The 25057-nt window shown below is 38.7% G+C and overlaps 1 protein-coding gene across 1 annotated transcript in view; it reads left to right on the top strand.

The window, feature by feature from the left end:
• The first annotated feature begins 7078 nt into the window (after positions 1–7078).
• SPATA16 (spermatogenesis associated 16) overlaps positions 7079–25057 on the top strand; it is a 112714-nt gene continuing 94735 nt past the window's right edge. Inside the window, exons 1-2 of the mRNA XM_010835281.1 lie at positions 7079–7146; positions 22701–22785. Coding sequence (XP_010833583.1) covers positions 7079–7146; positions 22701–22785 — 153 coding nt within the window. The remainder of the gene's footprint in view (positions 7147–22700; positions 22786–25057) is intronic.

The following is a 25057-nucleotide window of genomic DNA, read 5'->3' as shown; positions in this document are numbered from 1 at the left end:
GTGGAGAAAAGGGAATCCTTCTGCCTTGCTGGTAGGAATGAAAACGGATACAGTCACTATGGAAGACAGTATAGAGATTGCTTAAAATACTAGGAATAAAACCACCATACAACCCAGCAATTTCACTTCTAGGCATATACCCTGAAGAAACTGAAACTTAAAAAGCCACATTTACCTCAGTGTTCACTGCAGCACTATTTACAATAGCCAAGACACAGAAGCAACCTAGATTATTGACAGATGAATGGATAAAGAAGCTGTGGTACATATATACCATGGAATACTACTCAGCCATAAAAAGGAATGCATTTGAGTCAGTTCTAATGAGGTGGATGAACCTAGAGCCTATTATATTGAGTGAAGTAAGTCAGAAAGAGAAAAACAAATATTGTATATTAACACATATATATGGAATCTAGAAGGATGGTACTGATGACCCTCTTCACAGAGCAGTAGTGGAGATACAGACATAGAGAAGAGACAAATGAACAAGGGTGGGGGAGAAGAAGGAGAGGGTGAGATGAATAGAGAGAGTAAAATGGAAGCATATACACTAACATATGTGAATAGATAGCCAATGGGAATTTGCTGTATGACTCAGGGAACTCAAACTGGGGCTCTGTAATAACCTAGAGGGGTGGCAATGGGCAAGATGTGGGAGGGAGATTCAAGAGGGAGGGGACATATGTATACCTATGGTTAATTTATGTTGATGTATGACAGAAATCAAATCATTATTGTAAAGCAATCATAAATTTAAAATAAATATTTTTTTAAAGTCTATGTGTATTGTCCACTATCATCATGGTTTTGCATATATAACATATATACAAATATGCTCAAAAAAATGTAATGTTTATTATAATGTTCAGTATATAATCCCAAAGAGATAATATATTCAGAAATCATCTCTCAAGGATATCTCTGCTTGGAATACTTCAACAAATTAATGAAGATTGTATTTTTTGGCCCTTCTTGTTCATCCTCATCATTCCATCATCTTCCATAGATGACTTTATGAGTCCATCTTACTCTTCCTTAGCTTTTATCTAAATTTTTCCTGTAAGGCCTGGAGTATAGCCCAGTTGCCTGGCAGATGTTTGATTTCTTTGCCATTGATCAAGGAAACCCTTAAATCTTTCTCACATTTCTAAAATAGGTTTCAAACTTTCAATGATTTGAAAGTGTGCTGATTTGACAGACTCCTTTCACTGCCTGTAGGCTTAAGCTTATTAAGTAAAATGGCAAGCTCACACTGGGCACTATTTAAATCTCCATCTTCTGTTTTATCTTTTGATCAATATTTTGAAATCCAACTAGGTTAAATGCATGCATAATGTGACCTTGCTATTACTTGCTTTCATATCAGTCTTGAGTCTCTGGACTCCTCAACAAGGAACTGGGAACAAGTTCCAACCCCAGGAGTTAAAGGAACTCTCTCTGCTGGCATAATGTGAATACCTCTTTAGTCAGTTCAGTCACTGTTGTGTCCAATTCTTATGACTACTGGAAAACCATAGCTTTGACTAGATGGATCTTTGTTGGCAAAGTAATGTCTCTGCTTTTTACTATGCTGTCTAGGTTGGTCATAGCTTTTCTTCCAAGGAGCAAGCATCTTTTAATATCATGGCTGAAGACACCATCTGCAGTGATTTTGGAGCCCAAGAAAATAAAGTCTGTCACTGTTGCCATTGTTTCCCCATCTATTTCCCATGAAGTGCTGGGACCGGATGCTATGATCTTAGTTTTTTGAATGTTGAGTTTTAAGCCAGCTTTTTCACTCTCCTCTTCCACTTTTATCAAGAGGCTCTTTAGTTCTTCGCTTTCTGCCATAAGGGTGGTGTCATCTGTATATCTGAGGTTATTGATATTTCTCCCAGCAATCTTGATTCCAGCTTGTGCTTCAGTGCTTCATCCAGCCTGGCATTTCACATATAGGTATAAGAATACTTCCTTAGGGATCCCAAAACACTCTTTTCCTAGGTTTGTTGTGTTCTAATTGTAATTGCTCACAAGAGTATTTTTGAGTCATGGATCTCTTTAACAGTTGATTTCTGTGAAAGATTTTGCTTTCCTTAAATAAATTCTGCAAAGTCCTGACCATGACTAGATCCCTGCCTCTCCTGCACAAATGACTGCACTGTCTCTTCAGGGATGCAAGCCCAAACGCTTTGATGAGTAGAGTCCTTTCTTGAAATAGGAAGAGCTGAAATGGAACCCATTTGTACAGGGCCTTAAGACTTCCTACATCTCACCTTTTGATCATCCCCAGGGGCTTCCTTTCCTTTACCATGCAAAGTGTGGTTTAGCAGGTGGCGCTACTGGTAAAGAACCCACCTGCCAATGCAGGAGATGTAAGAGACACCAGTTTGGTCCCTCAGTCTGGAAGGTCTCCTGGTTGAGGGCATGGCAACCCACTCTAGTATTCTTGCCTAGAAAATCCAGTGGACAGAGGAGCCTGGCAGGCTACAGTTCATGGGGTCGCAAAGAGTTGGGCACGACTGAAGCGACATGGCACATGCGTAGTAGCAGCTCAGAAGTTCATTAACAGGCTTACTAGTTATTCTCTTCTACCCAGAACCAAGTAGATTATATGAGTGCAATACAGAGCAGGGTTTCTGCTTCAATCACTATGAATATTAGAAACTATGGTTCTTGTAGAACCACCAGAGCCCTCTCTCCTCCCTGCCAACCTAGACACTGCCTAGAGCACACCTTCGTTCAAGGCATACATTTATCCTCTTTAGGTTTTCATGAAATTTAGAATTTTAAGATGTTTTGCTGCATTCTATTCTTCTGTGAACTGGTATGATTTGTTTCTCCATGCCTATGAAACTGTTTCTTTCCTTAAAAACAACTTACATGAAAATATACTTACCAGCTTTTATTGCTTTCTGAAATTATTTATTTATATTTTAATTTATAAATATGCTACTGTTACTTAATGCCCATGGGCACATTTGCAAAACTAAAAACATAACTTAAAAAATAAGATAAATATCATGCAACATGTGGTTTAGAATAAAAAAGAGAGCATTGTCTCTGCCTCTGTTAAACCCCTGTCATGCAAACATCTAAAAAGAACAAATGGATAGTATACTATGCCTCCAAAGAAATGTCAATGTTTCCTCAAATCAATACCATGAACCAGTTCAAGGGTGCAGAACTTCTCCTACAAGTGTCAGGGTGATTACTTTGAAAACTCAACATTCACAGTGCTAGAACCTAGACTAAAAATAAATAAATAAATAAAGTCTTCCATCCGCCGTGTGCTTGCTGCTACCTGGGGAGCTGGCCAAGCACGCCATGTCCGAGGGCACTAAGGCTGTCACCAAATATACCAGCTCCATGTAAATATAATATGCCTTGCCGCTGTTAACGGAGAAGGCAATGGCACCCCACTCCAGTACTCTTGCCTGGAAAATCCCATGGACGGAGGGCCTGGTGGGCTGTAGTCCATGGGGTCACTAAGAGTCGGACACGACTGAGCGACTTAACTAACTTTCCATGTATTCTACCCCGCAAAGCTTAATAATACAAATACTACTTGTAAATGACACGTACACCAGTACTCAATAAAGAAACAGTTGTTTGCTTTCAACATGCATATCATTTTAATTCCCAACTCTTTTGCTTTCCTTGTATTATTCGCCATTCCTGGAATCTCTCTCTCTTTTTCCTTCATCCTTGCCTGTGTTTTCTATCTAAGGAAACATTGATAGAAATTTTACTTTATGTTACTATAGATGTTTGTGTGTGTTGGATAATTTGCAAAGTAGTGAAAAATACACCTCAATGTTTATTTGTCAGCCTTTCTGATTCCACTGTACAAATTAAAAGCTATGAAATGAGCATTTGGAAAGCATAATTTTGCATAAGTCAAAGTTTCTATGGATTATATCTCCTAATAAATTCTATAAAGAAGTCATACAGAAAGTTATCTGAAGATAAATACATATAGCTCTAAGCAAATATACATCTAATAGGAAAAAATGCATGTACATGCATTTTTCCATAGAATCCTAAGTTAAGGGAAAAGTTAAAATTTAGTAAGAATCTATTGCAGGCTACTATGTAATCAGCTATACCCGAAAGAAAGAATAGAACAAGTTGAAAATGAGATTCTTTCCTTGAAGGGCTTACAATTCTGCTAGGGATAAGGTAAACAATTCTCTCTGCTGCTGCTGCTGCTGCTGCTAAGTCGCTTCAGTCGTGTCCGACTCTGTGCGACCCCATGGACGGCAGCCCACCAGGCTCCCCTATCCCTGGGATTCTCCAGGCAAGAACACTGGAGTGGGTTGCCATTTCCTTCTCCTCTCTACAGAGTATTAAACAGGTATATTTAACCATGGAGAGTGGCATGCAGTAATGCATTCATGCTCTAAAACATTTCACTTGAGAGAATGGGAGACCTTATCATTTATCCTCTAAATTATGAAAATTTTAATAGTTAAAGGGGCCCTATTAATTACCGTAGAACAACAGGCATAGACTAGGACTGTCTTAGAAAAATCTAGGTGTACAGTCACCCTAAGCATGGAGTCAGGAATGTGGGCATCACAGGGCTGACCACTGTTGAGGTTTCCTCTTGAGCAAGCATACTGCTTCCAAGGTGTTTATTCATCAAGGCAGCCTAAAGTGTAGAGGAGGATGAAGGACAAGAGACCTAGAAGGGGTGGAGACCACTTTGTTTTCCTTCTCTATTCTCTTCCTTCTATTATTTCTCTTTTGAATAGCCTAGTTGTTATGTATCTGTGGTTGCTAGTCATACATGTTTTGGCCAGGATTTTTCAAACTTTTCCAGCTACCCAGACATAAACTCTGTGATCAGCATCTTCATGTATACTTCCTGACTCATGCCACCCATCACCGACCACAGTGCCTTTCACAGATCAAGCTCTCAATAGCTTTTGTTTGAATGAATGAGTGGACAAATGAGGCAATAGCTAGGCCTACAGACAGGAGAACAGAGCTTACAGATAACAACTATTTCTATCCTCCTCTACCTGCAGAGGAACATCCAAAGGAGCAAGCAAATATCCTAGTATATGTGCCATTGTTGGCTTCCCCAACGCACATTTTGTTTTGAAGGAATAGATCTCGAACTATTTAATATAATTCAGTGGAAAATTTGGTTTCACATGTAGAATCCCATTTGTACTTCAACAGCATGTCTGTGCCTCCCTTCATTTAACAAAATCATTAGCAAATATTCATTGATCACGTACTATGTGCCAGTCGCTGTTTTAGATGCTTAGAGATACAGCAAAGAGCAAGCTTTCAGAAGTCTCTGTCCTTGTGGATATCTCAGTCCATTCATCTAATAATCACATAGCAAGTCTTTGGTGAATTCATAATGATGAATGAGATGTGATCTCTGCCCTCCACAAAATTGTACTGTACCAGACATACTTTTGAAGAATGCCAATAGCTAGTTCACAAGAGAGAGTTAAAGAGCTCTAAGAGAAGCAAAGTCTAATGACAGGCTGGAAGACAAGAATATTTGAATGCAATAAGGGTTAAAGCAGGCTTCAAGAGGAGAGTGGCATTCTCACTTTAAGCTCACACAACTATACTACCTGTATTAGTTATAAGGTTCTCTAAATTTTTCAAGTACAGGAAAAAACTTTAATAATAATAGAAAATTAATACACTTTTGAAGCAGTCTCAATAAGCCTGTGTGGGTATAAGCTCTTCAGTGAAGGAAGCAATGGCTATTTTATTTTCCTAAATACCAGTGTTAGTGCCTGGGCAGAATAATAATCTGCAAATTGAGTGCATATCAGGCACTGCTTGATGTGCGTCACATGTAATAAATTATGTAATCCTCCTGACAATCCTGTGAGGTTGGCAACTATTAATATATGCATGGTAACATGAGGAAACTGAAGCACAAAGAGGCTAAGTCACTTGTCCAAAGTCATACAGAGAACAGATGGCAGAGTTGAGATTCAAGCAAAGGCAGTCTAGCTCCTATATCTTTGTTCTCAATCCCTGTACTGTATTGCCTCTCTTAACCTAATGAAAATAATTTCTTCCAAGTTATTAATGAATGATAATGCCTTTATCTTCAGAAAAGACACAAATGTACAATACCATTTAAAACTGCAACCTAGAGAAGTGACTAATATGTCATTTTGGGTCCTTTAAGTCATTGAGGGAAACATTTTAGGGGTAGATTTTTTTCATGCCTCATAAATTATCTGTTTATCGCTAGATGTACTGTTGCCTTGAAAAAATTATCTGTTTAAATGAAGAAAGGTACGGAGAAAGGCAGAAACTGAATGCTATAGTACAGACCTGAGGCCAGGGGAAAGTGGGTTTTCACTGTCAGGGAGCGGGGTTGGTGACCAAAATACCCACAGCATATAGTGAAAAGAAAGAAGAGAGAGGCATGGACTATTTAAAGGGGTCTAGAAAAGTGCAGAAAGCATATCTGAACACATCATAATTTTGCTTAATATCTACCCTGAATACATATCATGCATGAAAATCATCAAATGCTTATATGTTACTTGTACAGCCTTCTGCTATCCTTGGAAGAGTGCATCAGTCTTCCACTAGTGAGCTGTTAACACTTGAAGAACAGATTCTTTACTGTATCTTGGTGAGATTATCACAAATAAGTTTTGTTGTTGATAGTGGTGTTTTATTTAGTTCTTCTACTTAGATTAAATGGAGAATGCTACACATAAAATTGTTTTAAAGATCTGTTCTCCTTGGGTCAAAAGTGTCCCGCGTAACAATTTTGACTATATTAACATAAAGATGTTCCGCAGGTATAAGCTATTTCTCTCCCAGCTCTACATTTGACTCATTCTCACTTTTCACACCAATCCTAGCCTGTCAGTACAGGAAACAAGCTTGCCTGAGTTGGGATCATTTGATTCAACTTGCAACCTTCACCATCACCACGCTCACCTTCTGGTTGACAACACTAATATAAATAACAATGGTATCACCTTAAAGTGTGTAGGTTTCATTTCATAGATTTCAAATAATTTTACATATATTATTCCTTTTACAAATACACATGCCCTTCCAGAATATAGGTATTATTAAAATCTTCATTCTAGAAATGGACCATAGAATTTTAAGAAGACTTGGTTTGAGTGATTTGCCCGAGGTCAAGCGTGTTCTACAACGGTAAGAGGCACGAGCCCGTGGCCTGGTCCAGCCTTCACACAGGACCACACAAACAACATTTCCCCTATCCTTTTCTCTCTCACTATAGGTGCTTAGGTTATTACACCCCAGGGGTCCTTTTCCAAGACATACAATACTCTTCCAGCAATGAGCAGTTTTCTTTTGGCTCATATTTTCTTTTTCATTTTTGAGCCAAAAAATTATCCTGCTCAATACCAGTAAGAAAAAAAAATGTTCTTGATAATGTAGTCTCAACTATGAAATGTTAAGTAAAAGACAACCTAAAAGAATTGAAAGCCTTTTCCATCAACCTTAAAAGTGCCTCTGATTCTTCACAAGCATCTCTGAGCAGTTCCCAGCCCCTCTCCCTTTTGTGGGAAGTGAATGAGGGTGTCTGGGTTGTCAAAGTAACTGGCAAGCACTACTGCATGTAGAATGGGGTTCCCAGAGCTGCTGAACTAGCAATGCACACGACAGTCCCAGACAACGTGAGACGCAACTGCCAAAAAACTGACGGGAGTAACCACTGTTGAGAACCACTGAATGCGGGACCTGCTTCTACTCAGTTAAACAATCAGGAGTATTAATTATCTTTAGTCTCTTAGTTGGTTTCATTTTATTAGTAAAATATTACAAAACTGTAGAAACGCCTATTATTTCAGTAAACTGTAGTTTAGATGGCAATCTGTAAGCTACCTTCAAAACCTCACCACATTCATGTATACAATGGAATACTACTCAGCCATAAAAAGGAATGAAGTTGGATCATTTGTAGAGATGGATGGACCTAGAGGCTGTCATGCAGAGTCAAGTGAGTCAGAAAGAGGAAACAATTACTGCATATTAACACATATATGTAGAATCTAGAAAAATGGTACGGATGAGCCTATTTGCAGTTTAGGAGTAGAGATATAGGTGTAGGGAATGGGCAAGTGGACATGGGGTGGGAGGGGGAGGGATTAATTGGGAGATTGGGATCTACATATATACACTCTATGTGTAAAATGGCTAGCTAGTGTGAACTTGTGATATTGCAGGAAGCCCGGTGTAGTGCTCACACCAGAGGGGTGAGATGGAGGCTGAGTGAGAGGGAGGTCCAAGAGGGAAGGGATACATGTATATGTACAGCTGATTCACTTCACTTAGAGCAAAAACTGACACATCATAAAGCCACTATGGCCCAATTTTTAAAAATTAAAAAAAATAATTTTTCACCAGAGTGTGTGTATGTTTTGGTCCTATTGGAAAATTGATTCCAAGCTCCAAAGAACCAGCTTACCATATTGGAGCTTGCCTATGTCAGCAAACCACTCTTTATCTTACTCTCCCGCTCTTGCCCTGTAGGTACCAGGCACTTGAGAAATGTGTAGCTGAGTTTGTGAGGTGTGGTTCAGTGACACAGTACAATAAATATGAAGATGGTTTATCAGGCTGTATAATCTCTGTATATCTGGGATTTCTTTTTTCCTACCCAAAGAGAGATTAAGAGATAGCATGGCAAGCTGTAAGACTTTTTCCTGACTCTTAAAGAGTTTTACCAGACAGTTCTGGCTACTTTTGCTGTAAGCCGTTCTGCTGCGAATGAATTTATTTTCTCCTCTGTATCCTCTTCTTTCCAACTGCTTTACATTTTATATTAGCTCTAGAAACTGCTGGCGTGAACTATTGAAAGCAAAATTAGACTCAGAATTGTCTGTTTTTGTACAGCCAGACTCTCCTGTAGATATTTTGTCCCTTTTCAGAAAGACCTAAGATGACATTCTTTGTTTTTTTTTTTTTTTTTTCCCGTAATCTTTCCACAAGAAGCTGGATAAAACTTTATGATCCTGTTCTAGACTAGAGAAAAAGATGTTCTGGATTTTTACACATACAGAAAGGAGAGGGTGCCCTCTGCTGGTGAATGTTCCAAGGACAGGGACTCAATTCTTGGTCATGGGAGAGCAGTGGGTGGGGAGCAGACCAGATCACAGGCAGGAGCATACCCAGAGGAATACGTCAAAAGGAAATCTTCAACAATAAGTACCAACTAAGCAAGCTTCTCGGGTTTATCAGGCTCTATAAACACTCTTCAGATAGTCAGGGCAGTAAATTATTTAATTTGATGCTGCCCTGTGACATATGCAGAGTACGTCATGAGAAATGCTGGGCTGGAGGAAGCACAAGCTGGAATCAAGATTGAGGGGAGAAATATCAATAACCTCAGATATGCAGATGACATCACCCTTACGGAAGAAAGGGAAGAAGAACTAAAGAGCCTCTTGAGGAAAGTGAGAGAGGAGACTGAAAAAGTTGGCTTAAAGCTTAACATTCAGAAAACTAAGATCACGGCATCTGGTCCCATCACTTCATGGCAAATAGATGGGGAAACCATGGAAACAGTGGCTGACTTTATTTTTCTGGGCTCCAAAATCACTACAGATGGTGATTGCAGCCATGAAATTAAAAGATGCTTGCTCCTTGGAAGGAAAGTTATGACCAACCTAGACAGCATATTAAAAAGCAGAGATATTACTTTGCCAACAAAGGTCCGTCTAGTCAAGGCTATGGTTTTTCCAGTGGTCATGTATGGATGTGAGAGTTGGACTATAAAGAAAGCTGAGCGCTGAAGAATTGATGCTTTTGAACTGTGGTGTTGGAGAAGACTCTGAGAGTCCCTTCGACTGCAAGGAGATCCAACCAGTCCATGCTAAAGGAGACCAGTCCTGGGTATTCATTGGAAGGACTGATGTTGAAGCTGAAACTCCAGTACTTTGGCCACCTGATGTGGAGAGCTGACTCATTTGAAAAGACCCTGATGCTGGGAAAGATTGAGGGCAGAGGATGAGATGGTTGGATGGCATCACCGACACAATGGACATGGGTTTGGGTGGACTCTGGGAGATGGTGATGGACAGGGAGGCTTGGCGTGCTGCGGTTCATGGGGTCACAAAGAGTCAGACATGACTGAGCGACTGGACTGAACTGAACTGTGACACTAGTCAGTCTCTACTCTAGAGGTATACTGCTGCTGCTGCTGCATCGCTTCAGTCGTGTCCGACTCTGTGCGACCCTGTTGGTTTCAGGCTAAACCTGTTACAGTATTATTATTTATGATTTCCTTGAGACTCAGATATTAGTTCATTCATCTAGAAAAGGAAAACATTCACTTTTAGGTTTTTCTTTTCTCAGAAGAATAGTAGGAAACATCTTAATAATAGGAAACATCTCCTCACAAGAGTAGAAGGTAATGTTTTTAAACATCTCTAGTGTCTGATACTGGGTCACCCCAGGACCTGGAATATGACCATATTAAAAGACTCAAATGCTTTCATATATGCCTTTGTCTTTTGATTTTGTCCTTAGGAATGGTGCCAAAGTCTAATTTTGTATTAGACTATAGTCAATGCCTAGTTTAAGCTCATCCATTATCTCTCAGGAGAATTCCAACAATGACCTCCCACTTGCAAGCTTCCCACCTTCAAATGCATCCTCTAAAGAGCTGCCAAAGGCAGCTTCCCTGGTGGTCCAGTGGTTAAGGCTCCACATTTCCACTGCAGGGGCACAGGTTTGGTTTGATCCCTGGTTGGGGAACTAAGATCCCACGTGCCTCACAGTGTGGTCCAAAAAATTTTTCTTTTTAATTTTAAAAACAGTTGCCAAGGTTCTCTCTGTAAACCACAGAATTTCCCATGCCATTTAGTACCTTAAAACCTGTAGGATAAAACTCAAGCTCCTTCATGCCTTCTCCGTGCTTTCCTTACCTGCTCTAAACTTGGCAAGAAGGTCCTAATGGGGTTTCCCACTCTTCCTTCTACTTCCAAGCTCTGCATCTATGTTCCAACTGTACCCTCTGCCCTGAATGCCCTTCTCAGTCTTATTCTCGCTTTTCTTGACTAATACCTGCTCAACATTTTAGGTTGGACCAGGTTCTCATCTTCTGTAGGCCTCTTTCCCTGAGTACACCAACCATCTCAGCTGCATGTGCATATATCAACTATCCCACTTTACTTGTTGAGATAGAATTATCTTCATGCATGTTTGCCTCCCCACTAGACCTTGATGATAGGCATTAGCTTCTTCATCTCAGAATCTCCATCTTTGTGGAATGAATGAATTCACAAAGTATACACACTAGAATATGATAAAAGCATGTGCTACAAATCCATATGGCTCTAACAGGACCTCGGTTCCACATAAACTCATATCTAACAAGCAAAGTAGAGGCACCCCTGTATGTCTGGAGGCTGTCACTGTTCCTGCTAAGCACAAGAGATCTTGACTGGGTAAGATCCCACATCCATATTTCCTGCCAATAATCCTTCAGTTGTTCCCTAACTTCTGCAGGAAAAAGTCCAAACTCATCTGCTTGGAATCCAAGAATACTATAATCTGTCCTCGACATAATTTTCTGGCCCTCTCTTCTTTTACACAAACCTTCTGCCTCTCCTTAGATTCTGCATCAATACTTTCCACCTTCAATGCCCTTGTATGTAATATAAGGGCCAAAGTGGGGAAAAAAGCTCCCTTTTCTTCATCACCACTTAAAAATAATGATAGCCATTCTTCAGGTCTTAGCACTGAATCACTCCATTACAGCCAAAAGTAATCATTTCCCCTTTTAAAATTCTATAGCACTTATGCTCTGCACTTCTTAGTTAACATTATGTACTTAACATTTGCATAGTTCTTTACAGCTATAAAACTGCCTCATATTTTGATTACTCTTTTCAAATATGGCTGTTATATCGATACTCAAATTGGCAGCTCACAGAGGTCAGCATCATGTCCTTATACTTTTGAATGTTGCCATGACTCTAAATCTTATTGTAATAAGCATTTACTGAAAATGTTGATAACCCTATTTGGGGGTTTCGCATAGAAAAATTAATCATCAGAAATAAAAGCAAGCTTATATATATAATCTGAAATGAGTTTATTCATTTAGACCTCTTCAACTAGACATATATTTTTCTATAGGAGTAATAATACATTTCTTGAAATGGCCAGGAAAGGAAAAGTTGACTGTGTCAGACTAACAAGCCAGAACCAAGGAGAAAGCATGTCTGCTGGAGAGACAAGCAGGAGATAGGGACAGGGGAGGAGGACCAGACACCAATAGGTAATAGTAACTACCCTCACTGTTTCATCAACCACAGCAGTAGAGTCTTTAGAGAGTAGGCAACAGTTTGGTGAGAAATTAGCACCAAGGAATTCCAACAAAAGTTAATAAAGTCTTGTAAAAGGCACAAAAGAAAAGAATGGTTTTACATACTAATAAATAGTATTATTAATAAAGAGTACAGAACCACAGTGAAGAGGCCAAATTTTGATGTCAAATGCATTTTGTTTAATGCTGATCTTTTCACCACTTTTGGAAAACTAATATCCTCAATTTGAGGAACCTCGGTTTCCTCCTTTCATAGCTTGAATGTAAGAATTACATGAAATGGAAAAGTAATTACTGCATATTGTGTTGGCCAAAAAGTTCGATTGGGTTTTTTATGTTACGGAAAAACCCTAATGAAATTTTTTGCCAACCAGTACATGGTAGGCATTCAAGAAATATCAGTTGCTGTTACAAATAACAGTACTATTATTGTTGTAGTGTGTGGTGGTTATCAATTGAGAATCTAGAGACAAACAATATTTAAAATTCCTGGCTAGCAGGCAGACAGTGAGCTTCAAGGAAAACTCTCATCCATTACTGGACAATCTTGCAAGAGCAAGTATGGCTAGAACTCCAGAATAACCACACCTGTAATCAAGTTAGGAACACATTGAACTAGGTTTGGTCTGCAAAAGGTAGAAGCTTAGTCTCAGGGACAACTTTCAGCTATTAGAATTAGGCAATTAGGCACAGTGGCAGGCTTGTTACAAATATCCAAAGACTAAAATTAACTTATTCAGTGTCCATCAGCTACTGAAATGCATGAACCTGCAGCACTGCAGGGGCTGAGCCTCTGGATGAACTAGAGGTAGTGGAGTAAGAAAGAGGATGACCAAGGCAAAGTGCAAACAAAAGCAGACATAAGTTACTGAGCACCATATTCATTAGGTTTCCCAGAGAAACAGAACCAGTAGGAAATAAACATACATGGAACTGGCTTATGTGATTATGGGGGAAGCGAGGAGTCCTGTGATCTGTAGCTAGCAAGCTGAAGACTCGGGAGCCACCAGGGCTGCAGTTGCAGTCCGAGTTTAAAGACCTCAGAACCCAAAGAGCCAATGGTATAAGCTCCAACCCAAGTTTGAATCCAAAGGTAGGAGAAGACCTATCTCAACTCAAAGACAATCAAAGTGAATTCTCCCTTACTCAACCTTTTTTTTCTACTCAGGTCTTCAACAGGTTGGATGAACCACACCTGCTTTGGAGAGGGCAATCTGCTTTACACAGTCTATGGATTTAATATTAATCTCATCCCAAAACACCCTTACAGACACACCTAGAAGAATATTTCATCAAATATCTGGGTACACCACAGCTCGGTCAAGTTGACACTTAAAATTATCCCCCACAAGCACCTACTACTTATCAGGTGTTGAAAGAGGCTCAAGAACAGTGCCTCCTGAGGCTTAGTCCAGAGCTACGTCCAGAGTCGATGCGGATGTTCTGTGCCATTCACTGTAGTAGCCACTAGCTATTTGTGGCTATTGAGCACTTGAAATGTACCTCGTGTACCTGAGAAACTAAAGTTTAAATTTTAATTTTAATTCATTTAAATATTAAATATAAATAGCTACATATGTCTAGTGGCTACCATATCAGATAATACAGGTCTAGGGAAAGAAGGTAATACACAAGTAAATCAACAAGTAAATCACACAATGTGAGACTTACACGGGAAAAGGATAAGATTCTGATTGAGGTAGGGCAGAACTTATTTAGTTAAAATAGTCAGAGTAGGCCTCACTGAAGAGGTTATCAATGTTTAAGCTAAAGCCCAAAGGCCTAAATCTTGACAAGGAGCAGCCAGATGAATAATTGAAGGAATAGATTCCAGGCAGGAGGAACCACATGCACAAATGCTCCAAGGTAGGAAACTTCCTATTTGCTTTGAGCAACTGAATAAGCCACACTTGATGGAAAAAGTGTTGAGGAGGAAAGAAAGGACAGCCTATTACAATAGTGGCAGGCCACCATAGGAGTTTGGGTTTTATTGAGATAATTTACAGTTACATTTTTAAACATCATTGTGGCTAACTGCCATGTGGAAAATATATGAGCCTACAAAAAGACGCATCGTGTGTGTGTGTGTGCATGAGCTTGAGTGAATGTGCTAGTTTGGCCCTCTTCCCAATCAGAATATAATCTCTTTAGTATTAGCATGTATTTGTATTCAGAAGGAATATGTACTTTGCATCCATATTAATTTATGTAAAATTAATGGTGTGTATATACATATGCTCTTGAGCTTTCTTAAGTATAGGAAGAAGGAAACAACCTGTTAAATACAATGAAAATAAAGAAGAATTCTGCAGTGAAAATTATCTGATAGATACACATCTGAGAAGTACTTAAACCAGTTACACAAATGAATAGCTGCATACAAACTCTGAAAGATTATCTATAAACTCTTGAGAGAGGTCATTTTCTGGTTGCAGAAGAAAGGAAAGGAGTAAGAATTTTAAAAGGTTAAAAAGACAACCATGAAACTGACTAATGTCAAGCAAAGGGGACCCACAGAGAAAGATTAAAGAAATTGGAGTTAATTAACTTAAGGAGTTGGTGATGGACAGGGAGGCCTGCCCTGCTGCAATTCATGGGGTCACAAAGAGTCGGACACGACTGAGCGACTGAACTGAACTGAGCTGAACTTAGGGAAGAAAAGATTAATAAACTATTGTGAGGATACACAGACAGAGGATAAAGTCTAGTTGGGGTTGCAGCACCACTGGATAGAAAACTGAAGCCCACAGAATAAAACTGCAGAAGATGCTATTTATGACTGTGAAACTGGAATCAGTGAGGAAAACAGAGCAATGTCCTTCCATGGAAGTCTTTAATATAGAATAGATTCTCATCAGTCTCATTTGAAAGGTTTAAGTGTGATCCTGCCCAAAGGCAAGATGCTGAGCGGAATGACTTTTCAAGGTCCCAGGTGTCAGCCCAACAAGACCACACAGCGGATGGTGTGATACGATTTTCTTTTGTTTACCCATATCTTATTGTTTTACACCACCATGTGGCCACACTGAGTAGAAATGCTATAAATTTTGAATCTGAACATAGGCCTGGAAAAATGTCAATAATAGATTCTCATACTTTTAGAACTGCACAGTCTGTTTAGAGATATTCAATGTGTAAAGTCACCTGGCATGAATATCTTTATTCATCATGATTCTTTTTCAATATTAATTTGGAAAACAACACTGATATCTGTCTTATAAATAACAACATGTCAAATTCTTTTATTGTGTATTTGCTATTTGATAGAAATAGGATTTGATTTACAATAAGCTGAATTCATGACATAAAAATCTTTTATTTTAGATGCTATTTATTTGAAAGCCAGATTCTGACCCTTTTACATTTAACAGATATATTAAGTAAACATGACTTCAGAAAGAATATTTTTTAATGAATTCAAATACAGTATCAAAAGAATAGTTGATTTACTTGCAGAAAAAAGCAGCAATAATCAACACATTTTTCAAGACGTCATGTTAAAAATAAATTTAAATGCAACACATTAAGCCACTGTGCTTCTTGGTACCTTCTTTCTTTCATTTATGTAATAAATACATCAGCATCCATTAGCATTTGTTAAGCTCTCTTATGAGCTAAAGGTTGCATTGGATTCTATTTAATACATTGGAGAAATCGCCAAAGCCCAGTCTGTCCCTTCATTCCCATGTCACCTCTACTAACAAAGCTTTCTGTTAAATATGGATGGTGAGGTAGACCTAGGGCCAGGCTGCTTGTGTTACAATCCTAGTAAACTATGTGTCATAGTTTATAAGGAGTTTAAGTTTTTTAGTTGAAGTAAATAAATAATGTTTTGTCATGTAATCCACAAATATTTATTGTATGAGGACCACACTATATAGCACCTCATTAACAATGCCAGGCACTCCTTGGGCAGTGCAGACAGAACAGTGAATCAAATAGGCAACAATTCCAACCCTCAGGGAGCTTCCATTCCAGTGATGACCCACACAGTAAATATTGGGGCTTTGGGGACCTAAAGTCTCTGTTATAATTATTCAACTCTGCTGCTGCTGCTGCTGCTAAGTCGCTTCAGTCATGTCCGACTCTGTGCGACCCCGTAGACGGAAGCCCACCAGGCTCCCCTGTCCCTGGGATTCTCCAGGCAAGAACACTGGAGTGGGTTGCCATTACTATAGCACAAAAGCAGTCATAGACAAAACATAGACAGTGCACAAATAGATGAGCATTGCTATGTTGCATTAAAACTTAATTAACAAACCCAAGTGGCAGACCAGATTTGACCCACAGGCCTTGGCTGGCTGACCCCACAGTAGAAGAAGACAGTAATAAATACTACCAAAGTGAAAAATAACAAACACTATGTGAAATGGTGATGAGTACTGTGGGAAAAGCAAAAACAAGCAAGAGTATGAATAGGGTTAGAGTGTATCAGGGTCATCCTTTACTGAGAAAATAACACCTGAGAAAGACCTGAAGAAGGTGAGCAAAAGAGTCAGGGGTGTCTAGGGAAAGAATATTCTAGGACAGAGACTGTCAGGTGCAAAATCCCAGAGGCAACAGTGTACCTGTTCTTTTTGAGGAAAGCAGGTGGACAGTTTGGAGCAACTAGGAAATGAGATCAGAGAAGTAATATGTGACCAGATGGCATGAGGCTCAAATTCCATTTTAAAGACGGGTTTTCACTCTGAGTGAGAATAGGAAGCCTTTGCAGTTTTAAGCACAGCAGTGACCTGCTCTGGTGCACTAATTTTAATGGGATCATTCTGGCTGCTGTATTGAGAATAGACGGAGGGAGAAGCAGGGAGTCCAGTGTGGGGTCTGTTGCAATAATCCTGGGGAGACATGATGGACCAGATGGTAGTGCTGGAGGTGGTGAGAAGAGACAGGATTTGAAATAGGTTTAAGATAACCTGACCAGAATTTTATCTTGGATGGAATATGAGACAAAGAGGGAAATCAGTGATGACACTAAGATTTTTGCCTAAGAAATTAGATAGATGGAGAAGACTGCTAGAGATAGAGGAAGAAAGGAAGATCAGGGTCTCAGGTATGGAGATAAGATTAGGTATCCAAGCAGAGATGTTGAGATGGCAGCTTTAATAAGAGTCTGCAGATCCAAGAAGAGGACTAAACTCGGGGTATAAATGAATGAGCCGTCAACCCATGGATAGTGTTTAAAACCATGAAACTGGTGAGATCACCAAGGGATTGAGTACAAAAAGAAAGAGAATGGGTACAAGCATTGTGCCCTGGGAACTCCAAGGTTAGGAGTCCAAGAAAATGAGGAGACGCCAGCAAAGGAGACTGAAAAGGGCAACCAGGAAGACAGGCGGGAAGTCATAAAGAGCAGAGCTGTGCAAGCCCAGTGGGAAGAGGTTACTGGAGGAGAGAACAATTGCATCAGTTATACTGGAGAGTGTGTGTAAACTAAAGACTGAGAAATAAGCCACTGCATTTAAGGGTGTGGAGACCATTAGCAGCATCAATAAGAGCAGTTTCAGTGAAGTGGGAGGAATAAGAGCCTTGCTGAAGTGAGTTGCAGAGGGAAGTTTTTGTTCTTTCATTCACTTTTTTTTTTTTTAAAGAGAAAGAATTAAGATGATAAGTGGAAGGGAAGTGAATCAAGAGAGGTTTTTGGGGTGTCTTGTTTTGTTTTAAGGTGGTAGGAAGAACAGCACTTTTGTGTGTTAGTAGAAAAGCTCCAAGAAAAGGAGAAATTTAAAGAAAGAACAGGAAGGTATGAGAGAAAGAGCAAGAAAATTGCTGGAGCAATTTCCATGGGTGGGCAAGACAGGACAGGCTCTGGAGCAGAATTGTGGGTGGGCCGGATTCACATTCTGCATGTAAAGTGCTTCTTGTGGTGCTTAGCACTTAGTAAATCTCAAAACAGACATATTAAACTACCAACTGTCAATTAAAAAGGTTTGGCTAAAGTGATCTGACAGTTCCAGTGTACCTACAACATTCAGTAGATGAATCAAAGTAAGTTGAATAGAATAAAGATGATGAAAGGAAGACATTTAGAAGTAACATTGAGTCAAATCAACTAGCATCTAGGATATTAGTCTAAAGGTAAACAAAAGCCTAAAAGATCCCTGAAGGAATGTAGAAAGAGTGATGGGTTAGTATTTCCTTCTGACTCATGATGAGAGTCAAGTCTCAGGATCCCGCCAGGTACTTGACTCCTTATAGATAATTAATCAATTATCTTTGCCTTTTATAAGTTCAACATGATGGAAAACCACTATCTCGTCTCACAAGCACTGCATGCATAATGTTATTTCCATGCCCTTTTCATGTTCTTCCACTGATTTTTACACTGTTTCATAAAGGCTAAGCTGTAGGGCAGCCACGATAGGGCAACAGACAAAGGAAGGTGGAGGGTAAAACCATCACTGCCATTTCCACTGAGAAGAAAATGGGGTTGGAGCAACTGCAACCCCATTGTGTTCCTCATATGAACACAGCTCTGTGCCACGTACTGGGAGAAACACACTACACTTATGAAAAATAGCCCAGCAAACATGGACCTCTATGAAACTATAGTTTGTTATCTTTTTATGATTATAATAATTGTGCTTTACTGAGGGCAGGTAGCTAATTTCAATGAATCTTAATTCTTCACTTAATTTCAATATAGACTTGGAGATGTATTCCCTTGGAAAAAGGACTTGAGCCCCCAGGTGTCATAAAATCATACTTAAGAAAGTAGTAAAATTTGACCACACGTTGTAATAGAAAAGCAACTTTTGGAAAACATTAATAAAAACAATAAAACTCGTAATTTTGCAATGATGAACTCAAAACCAACTCACCAAAAGCTTTACAAACGCAGGAAAGCTGAGAAGCCCACTGTAGTAACCTACCTCTTCTCCTCTCACAATTGTTCCAATCCAAGGAGAGAAATGACTAAAATGATAGAAACAATCCATTTAGATTTTACTTAACTTGAGCCCCTGTGTCTATGATCCAGGGTTAACTATTACAGTTCTTGTATATCTCAAAACTGTGAAGTTTCTTTCCTGAACTCTGCTCAATATTTTTAGTACAATATGTATGTTGTCCTGAAATATTTAAGGGGACCTGTGACTAGAATGTGTAGAAGCTGGTGTCTGACTACTGATTGACACTTATATCTAGCTTGCCACCTGTTGCTCAGTTTAATACTCTGTTTATCTTAGAGTTAGGTAAACGATGTTACATCTGGCCCAGGATATGTGTTTTGTAAAGAAAATCTTACTGAAACACAGAAAGTTGTCCTTATTTATTTATTGTTTACAGCTGCTTCTAAAAGGCAAATGTGAGTAGTTAGGGCCAACAAAGCTTAAAATATTTACTATTTGACCTTTTACAGAAGGGGCTTCCCTGGGTGGCCCTAGTGGTAAAGACCCTGCCTGCCGATACAGGAGACATAAGAGACATGGGTTCGATCTCTGGTTCAGGAAGATCCTCTAAAGGAGGGCATGGCAACCAACTCCAATATTTTTGCCTAGAGAATCCCATGGACAGAGGAGCCTGGTAGGCTACAGTCCATGGGGTCGCAAAGAGTCAGACATGACTGAAGCGACTTGGCAGGCACTCACACCTTTACAGAAAGAGGTTTCCCATACCTTGTTTAACTAATGGCTGGTGTCCTCATTAAGCAGTGCTTGTCTAAGCTGTATTACATATCCACATGCTGACAAAAGGAGGAATCAGAGTGCAGATCAAGTCTTCGCCTCTGAGGACCCAACTTCTATGAATCTAGAGCGTACTGCCCTCGGCAGTAAGATTTTACATTTGCCTTGATATTTTAAATTCAGAATTTATAAAATGGATTTCTATTAGGTGACAAGCACCTACATGTCAAGTAGATTTCCTTTTTTGGTTATTAAAGGAAGAAAATTTACAAGTGTTTCTGTGCTAAGTCATTTCAGTCATGTCCGACTCTTTGCAACTCTGTGGACTGTAGCCCACCAGGCTCCTCTGTCCATGGGATTCTCCAGGCAAGAATACTGGAGTGGGTTACCATGCCCTCCTCCAGGGACAAGTATTTCTATCAAAATGCAAATATCTGAAATTTACTTTGCCCCTCTCTAGTCTAATTTTTATAACTTGTTTTCTACCCTCTATCAGTTTGTGTGTTATGAAAACCTCCTAGCTCATTTCATCTTATCATTAAACCAGGGCTTTGAAAAATGTAAAAAGGTTTCTAAAAATTATTCTTAAATTATTGCCATTTATTTTGAAATGTCAGTGGATAGATTCATTTCAATACCACATGTGTGAAAAGAGAAATATTGAGCTGAATAATCCTTCAAATGGTAGTACTTTTTCCCATTGTTAATCTTTAGAGTCCTAATTTTTTGTCTGTCCTGAGCGAAAATCTAAGCATTCTAACTCTTCAACAGAGTACCATAGTAAGTTTATAGCTGCTCTGTCTTAAACAATATATATATTTAGGGAAGGAAAATTTCTAATTCAATTTACAATTATGTCAAGAAACAATACATATCTGTAGGCAAAGATAAGAAAAACATTCAGGGTACCAAGTGATAGGTCTGCTTAAGTAAATAAACTTTTGGTACTAGTGATTAGGCACACAGGATTATATGTTTAATTGGCCAATGTGACAATTTGGAATTACTTCCAGTCAGGTTTAATTGGATTTGGAATCTCTGGAGGAAAGAAATAGAGAAGCCTAGCAAAGGAAAAGTCATAAAAGTAAACTGTTTTTCCAAAGGGTGCTAAGCAATGAATTAATATCCACTGCACAATACTTTTTAATATCCCCTCAGCTTAATAAGACTAATGTGGTGGTTATACACACTACATTCCAAAACTAATTCAATGAAGCACCATGGCCAGGAAAGTGAAGTATTTGTTTTTGTTTTTTTTTTAAATTTACCAGAGTCTGTTTTATTTTTTGTTGTTGTTTTTAATTTTATTATTATTATTATTTTACTTTACAATATTGTATTGGTTTTGCCATACATCAACATGCATCCGCCATGGGTGTACACGTGTTCCCCATCCTGAACCCCCCCTCCCACCTCCCTCCCCATACCATCCCTCTGAATCATCCCAGTGCACCAGCCCCAAGTTTCCTGTATCCTACATTGAACCTGGACTGGTGATTCGTTTCTTATATGATATTATACATGTTTTAATGCCATTCTCCCAAATCATCCCCACACCCCCACACACAGAGTCCAAAAGACTGTTCTATACATCTGTATCTCTTTTGCTGTCTCACATACAGGGTTGTCATTACCATCTTTCTAAATTCCATATATATGCGTTAGTATACTGTATTGGTGTTTTTCTTTCTGGCTTACTTCACTCCAGTGAATAATAGGCTCCAGTTTCATCCACCTCATTAGAACTGATTCAAATGTATTCTTTTTAATGGCTGAGTAATACTCCATTGTGTATATGGACCACAGCTTTCTTATCCATTCATCTGCTGATGGACATCTAGGTTGCTTCCTTGTCCTGGCTATCATAAACAGTGCTGCAATGAACATTGGGGTACACGTGTCTCTTTCAATTCTGGTTTCCTCGGTGTGTATGCCCAGCAGTGGGATTGCTGGGTCATAAGGCAGTTCTATTTCCAGTTTTTTAAGGAATCTCCACACTGTTCTCCATAGTGGCTGGACTAGTTTGCATTCCCATCAACAGTGTAAGAGGGTTCCCTTTTCTCCACACCCTCTCCAGCATTTATTGCTTGTAGACTTTTGGATCACAGCCATTCTGACTGGCGTGAAATGGTACCTCATTGTGGTTTTGATTTGCATTTCTCTGATATGAAGTATTTGTTGAGTTGGAAATTTTTTACATTCAATTTTAAGATGACTAGTTAATCCCAAGGTGAATAATCTCTAATTTAGGTAAAGTCTGAGACATGCTTAAATACCAGTATGACAGCTATGTATGTTATGCTAGATTTGAAGGTGTTCTAGAGTCCATAAAATAACTGTTACTCTATAAATGCTTTGAAGTTTATTAAGAGGTAACCAAAACAAAGCATTCTCTTTAAATATTCTTACACTATGGACATGAGTTTGGGTGAACTCCAGGAGTTGGTGATGGACAAGGAGGCCTGGCATGCTGCAATTCATGGGGTCGCAAAGAGTCGGACACGACTGAGTGACTGAACTGAACTGAACGGATATAAACAGAAAATCTATGTAGAAGACAAATGGCATGTTGCTTCTCTTCTAGATTTAATTTCGGTACCAAAAAAAAAAAAAAAAAAGACCTACTTTCTACATTCTAAAATGTGCTTTATGCTTTGCTTAATATTAGCCTAGTCAAATTTAAACAAGATCTTCTTTTTTATATATACTTATTTATATATACTGCCTGCTATAGTTTTCCTTCTGTCCTACCTATAAATTTTTTTTTAATCTGTCCTTGTTCTTAGGAGTGCCATGATTGCTGACTACATGTTCTGGCTCTGTGGAGGAAGCGAACATGGTATAAGCAAGCTCATCAAACTGTACTGGCAGGTAAAAATTGATGTTCCAACCAGGGAGGAGGAGCCTGTTTCATTTTTAGAACCAAAATGAAGGACTGGTGCTTAAAAGACTGCTGGAAAAGGTAGCTCTGGGCATATCAATCAGAAGGACACTACTCAGTAGTAATGTATTTATAATGAAGTAGATTTTCTGAGACTAATTTTAAGGGCAAAATTCAAGGTTGTTAACCCTTGGCCCATACTTCAGTTTTACAACCCAATATAAATTTTAGACATTCCAGGAACTATGTTCCCAGACATGCTGCTATAATGCCATGATCCTTTAAAATATGAACATTGTGTTTTCATAGATTCTTTTTGATCTGTGAACTGTAAAAGCAAATTCTAGAAGTAATACCAATTACATAATAAATAAAAATACAAAGATCCATTGTATTTGTGGGGTAATGTAGCATCTGAAACACTTAATCCATTATAAACTGCAGATCTCCTTTCTTATTTATTATTCAAAATGGCAAGAAGAAGTCATACCAAAGGTCAACTAAATATCAAGAAGGGAGTCACAATTTCTCAGAATGTTAAGAATTTGTTGTTGTTGTTGTTCAGTTGCTAAGTTGTGTCTGACTCTTTGTGACCCCATGGACTGCAACACACAAGGCTTCCCTGTCCTTTACCATCTCCCAGAATTTGCTCAAACTCATGTCCATTGAGTTGGTGATGCCATCCAACCATCTCTAATTCAGTCTCCTTCACAACATACAAATCTGTTCTTATCCTATTCTCTCCCCACAAACTGTCAATGACTTTCTCCTGAAATACATTCAAGGTGAGGAACTCATTCCCCCCAAAAATAACATCTAACTCCCTAATTACTGAACTACTTCCCTCATTAAAATAGATTTCTACTCCCTTAAAACTTTCATCAAGTGGTTCCCAGTGAGGCCACATGGACCAAATGGAAACCCACTTCCAAATGAAATGTTATCAAATATTTAAAAATACAGTACAGAAGCCTCTTCCAAATCTCCTCTCCAAACTGTTTGTGGTCTTTTTTTCCTTTGTATTTCGACATAGTTTAATGTAATTGAATATGAACCTTATCAACCAACTAGAATAAGATCTGCTAAGACCTGATATGTAAGATAGAAATAATTGTCAACAGTCTCCTGATGCTTCCTGATATTTTTCCCACATTTTCAGTATTGTGTCTTGGTGCCTGGTTTTATGTTTCTATATCACTTATTATCCTTGTTTATCCTAGGTTTATCATATAAAATTCTTAGTAATTTATATGGTTCCATCTGAATATTTGGAGCTCAATTCACCTGCTACAAAAAGTAATTTTTTTATAAAATAAAATTTTGCTTAATTTCTCTTTCTGTTTTCTCATTATTAGTGTATAGGAATGCAAGGGATTTCTGTGTGTTGATTTTATATCCTGCAACTTTACTGTAGTCATTGATTATTTCTAGTAATTTTCTGGTGGATTCTTTAGGGTTTTCTATGTAGAGGATCATGTCATCTGCAAATAGTGAGAGTTTTACTTCTTCTTTTCCAATTTGGATTCCTTTTATTTCTTTTTCTGCTCTGATTGCTGTGGCCAAAACTTCCAATACTATGTTGAATAGTAATGGTGAAAGTGGGCACCCTTGTCTTGTTCCTGATTTTAGAGGAAATGCTTTCAATTTTTCACCATTGAGGATAATGTTTGCTGTGGGTTTGTCATATATAGCTTTTATTATGTTGAGGTATGTTCCTTCTATTCCTGCTTTCTGGAGAGTTTTTATCATAAATGGATGTTGAATTTTGTCAAAGGCTTTCTCTGCATCTATTGAGATAATCATATGGTTTTTATTTTTCAATTTGTTAATGTGGTGTATTACATTGATTGATTTGCGGATATTGAAGAATCCTTGCATCCCTGGGATAAAGCCCACTTGATCATGGTGTATGATCTTTTTAATGTGTTGTTGGATTCTGATTGCTAGAATTTTGTTAAGGATTTTTGCATCTATGTTCATCAGTGATATTGGCCTGTAGTTTTCTTTTTTTGTGGGGTCTTTGTCAGGTTTTGGTATTAGGGTGATAGTGGCCTCATAGAATGAGTTTGGAAGTTTACCTTCCTCTGCAATTTTCTGGAAGAGTTTGAGCAGGATAGGTGTCAGCTCTTCTCTAAAACACATGAAAAGATGCTCAACATCACTCATTATCAGAGAAATGCAAATCAAAACCACTATGAGGTACCATTTCACACCAGTCAGAATGGCTGCGATCCAAAAGTCTACAAATAATAAATGCTGGAG

Source organism: Bison bison, unplaced genomic scaffold, assembly GCF_000754665.1.
Source record: "Bison bison bison isolate TAMUID 2011002044 unplaced genomic scaffold, Bison_UMD1.0 scf7180017864040, whole genome shotgun sequence".
Classification (NCBI taxonomy): Eukaryota; Metazoa; Chordata; class Mammalia; order Artiodactyla; family Bovidae; genus Bison; species Bison bison.
The sequence above is the reverse complement of the archived record's forward strand: the minus strand, read 5'-3'. Positions and strand labels throughout refer to the sequence as shown.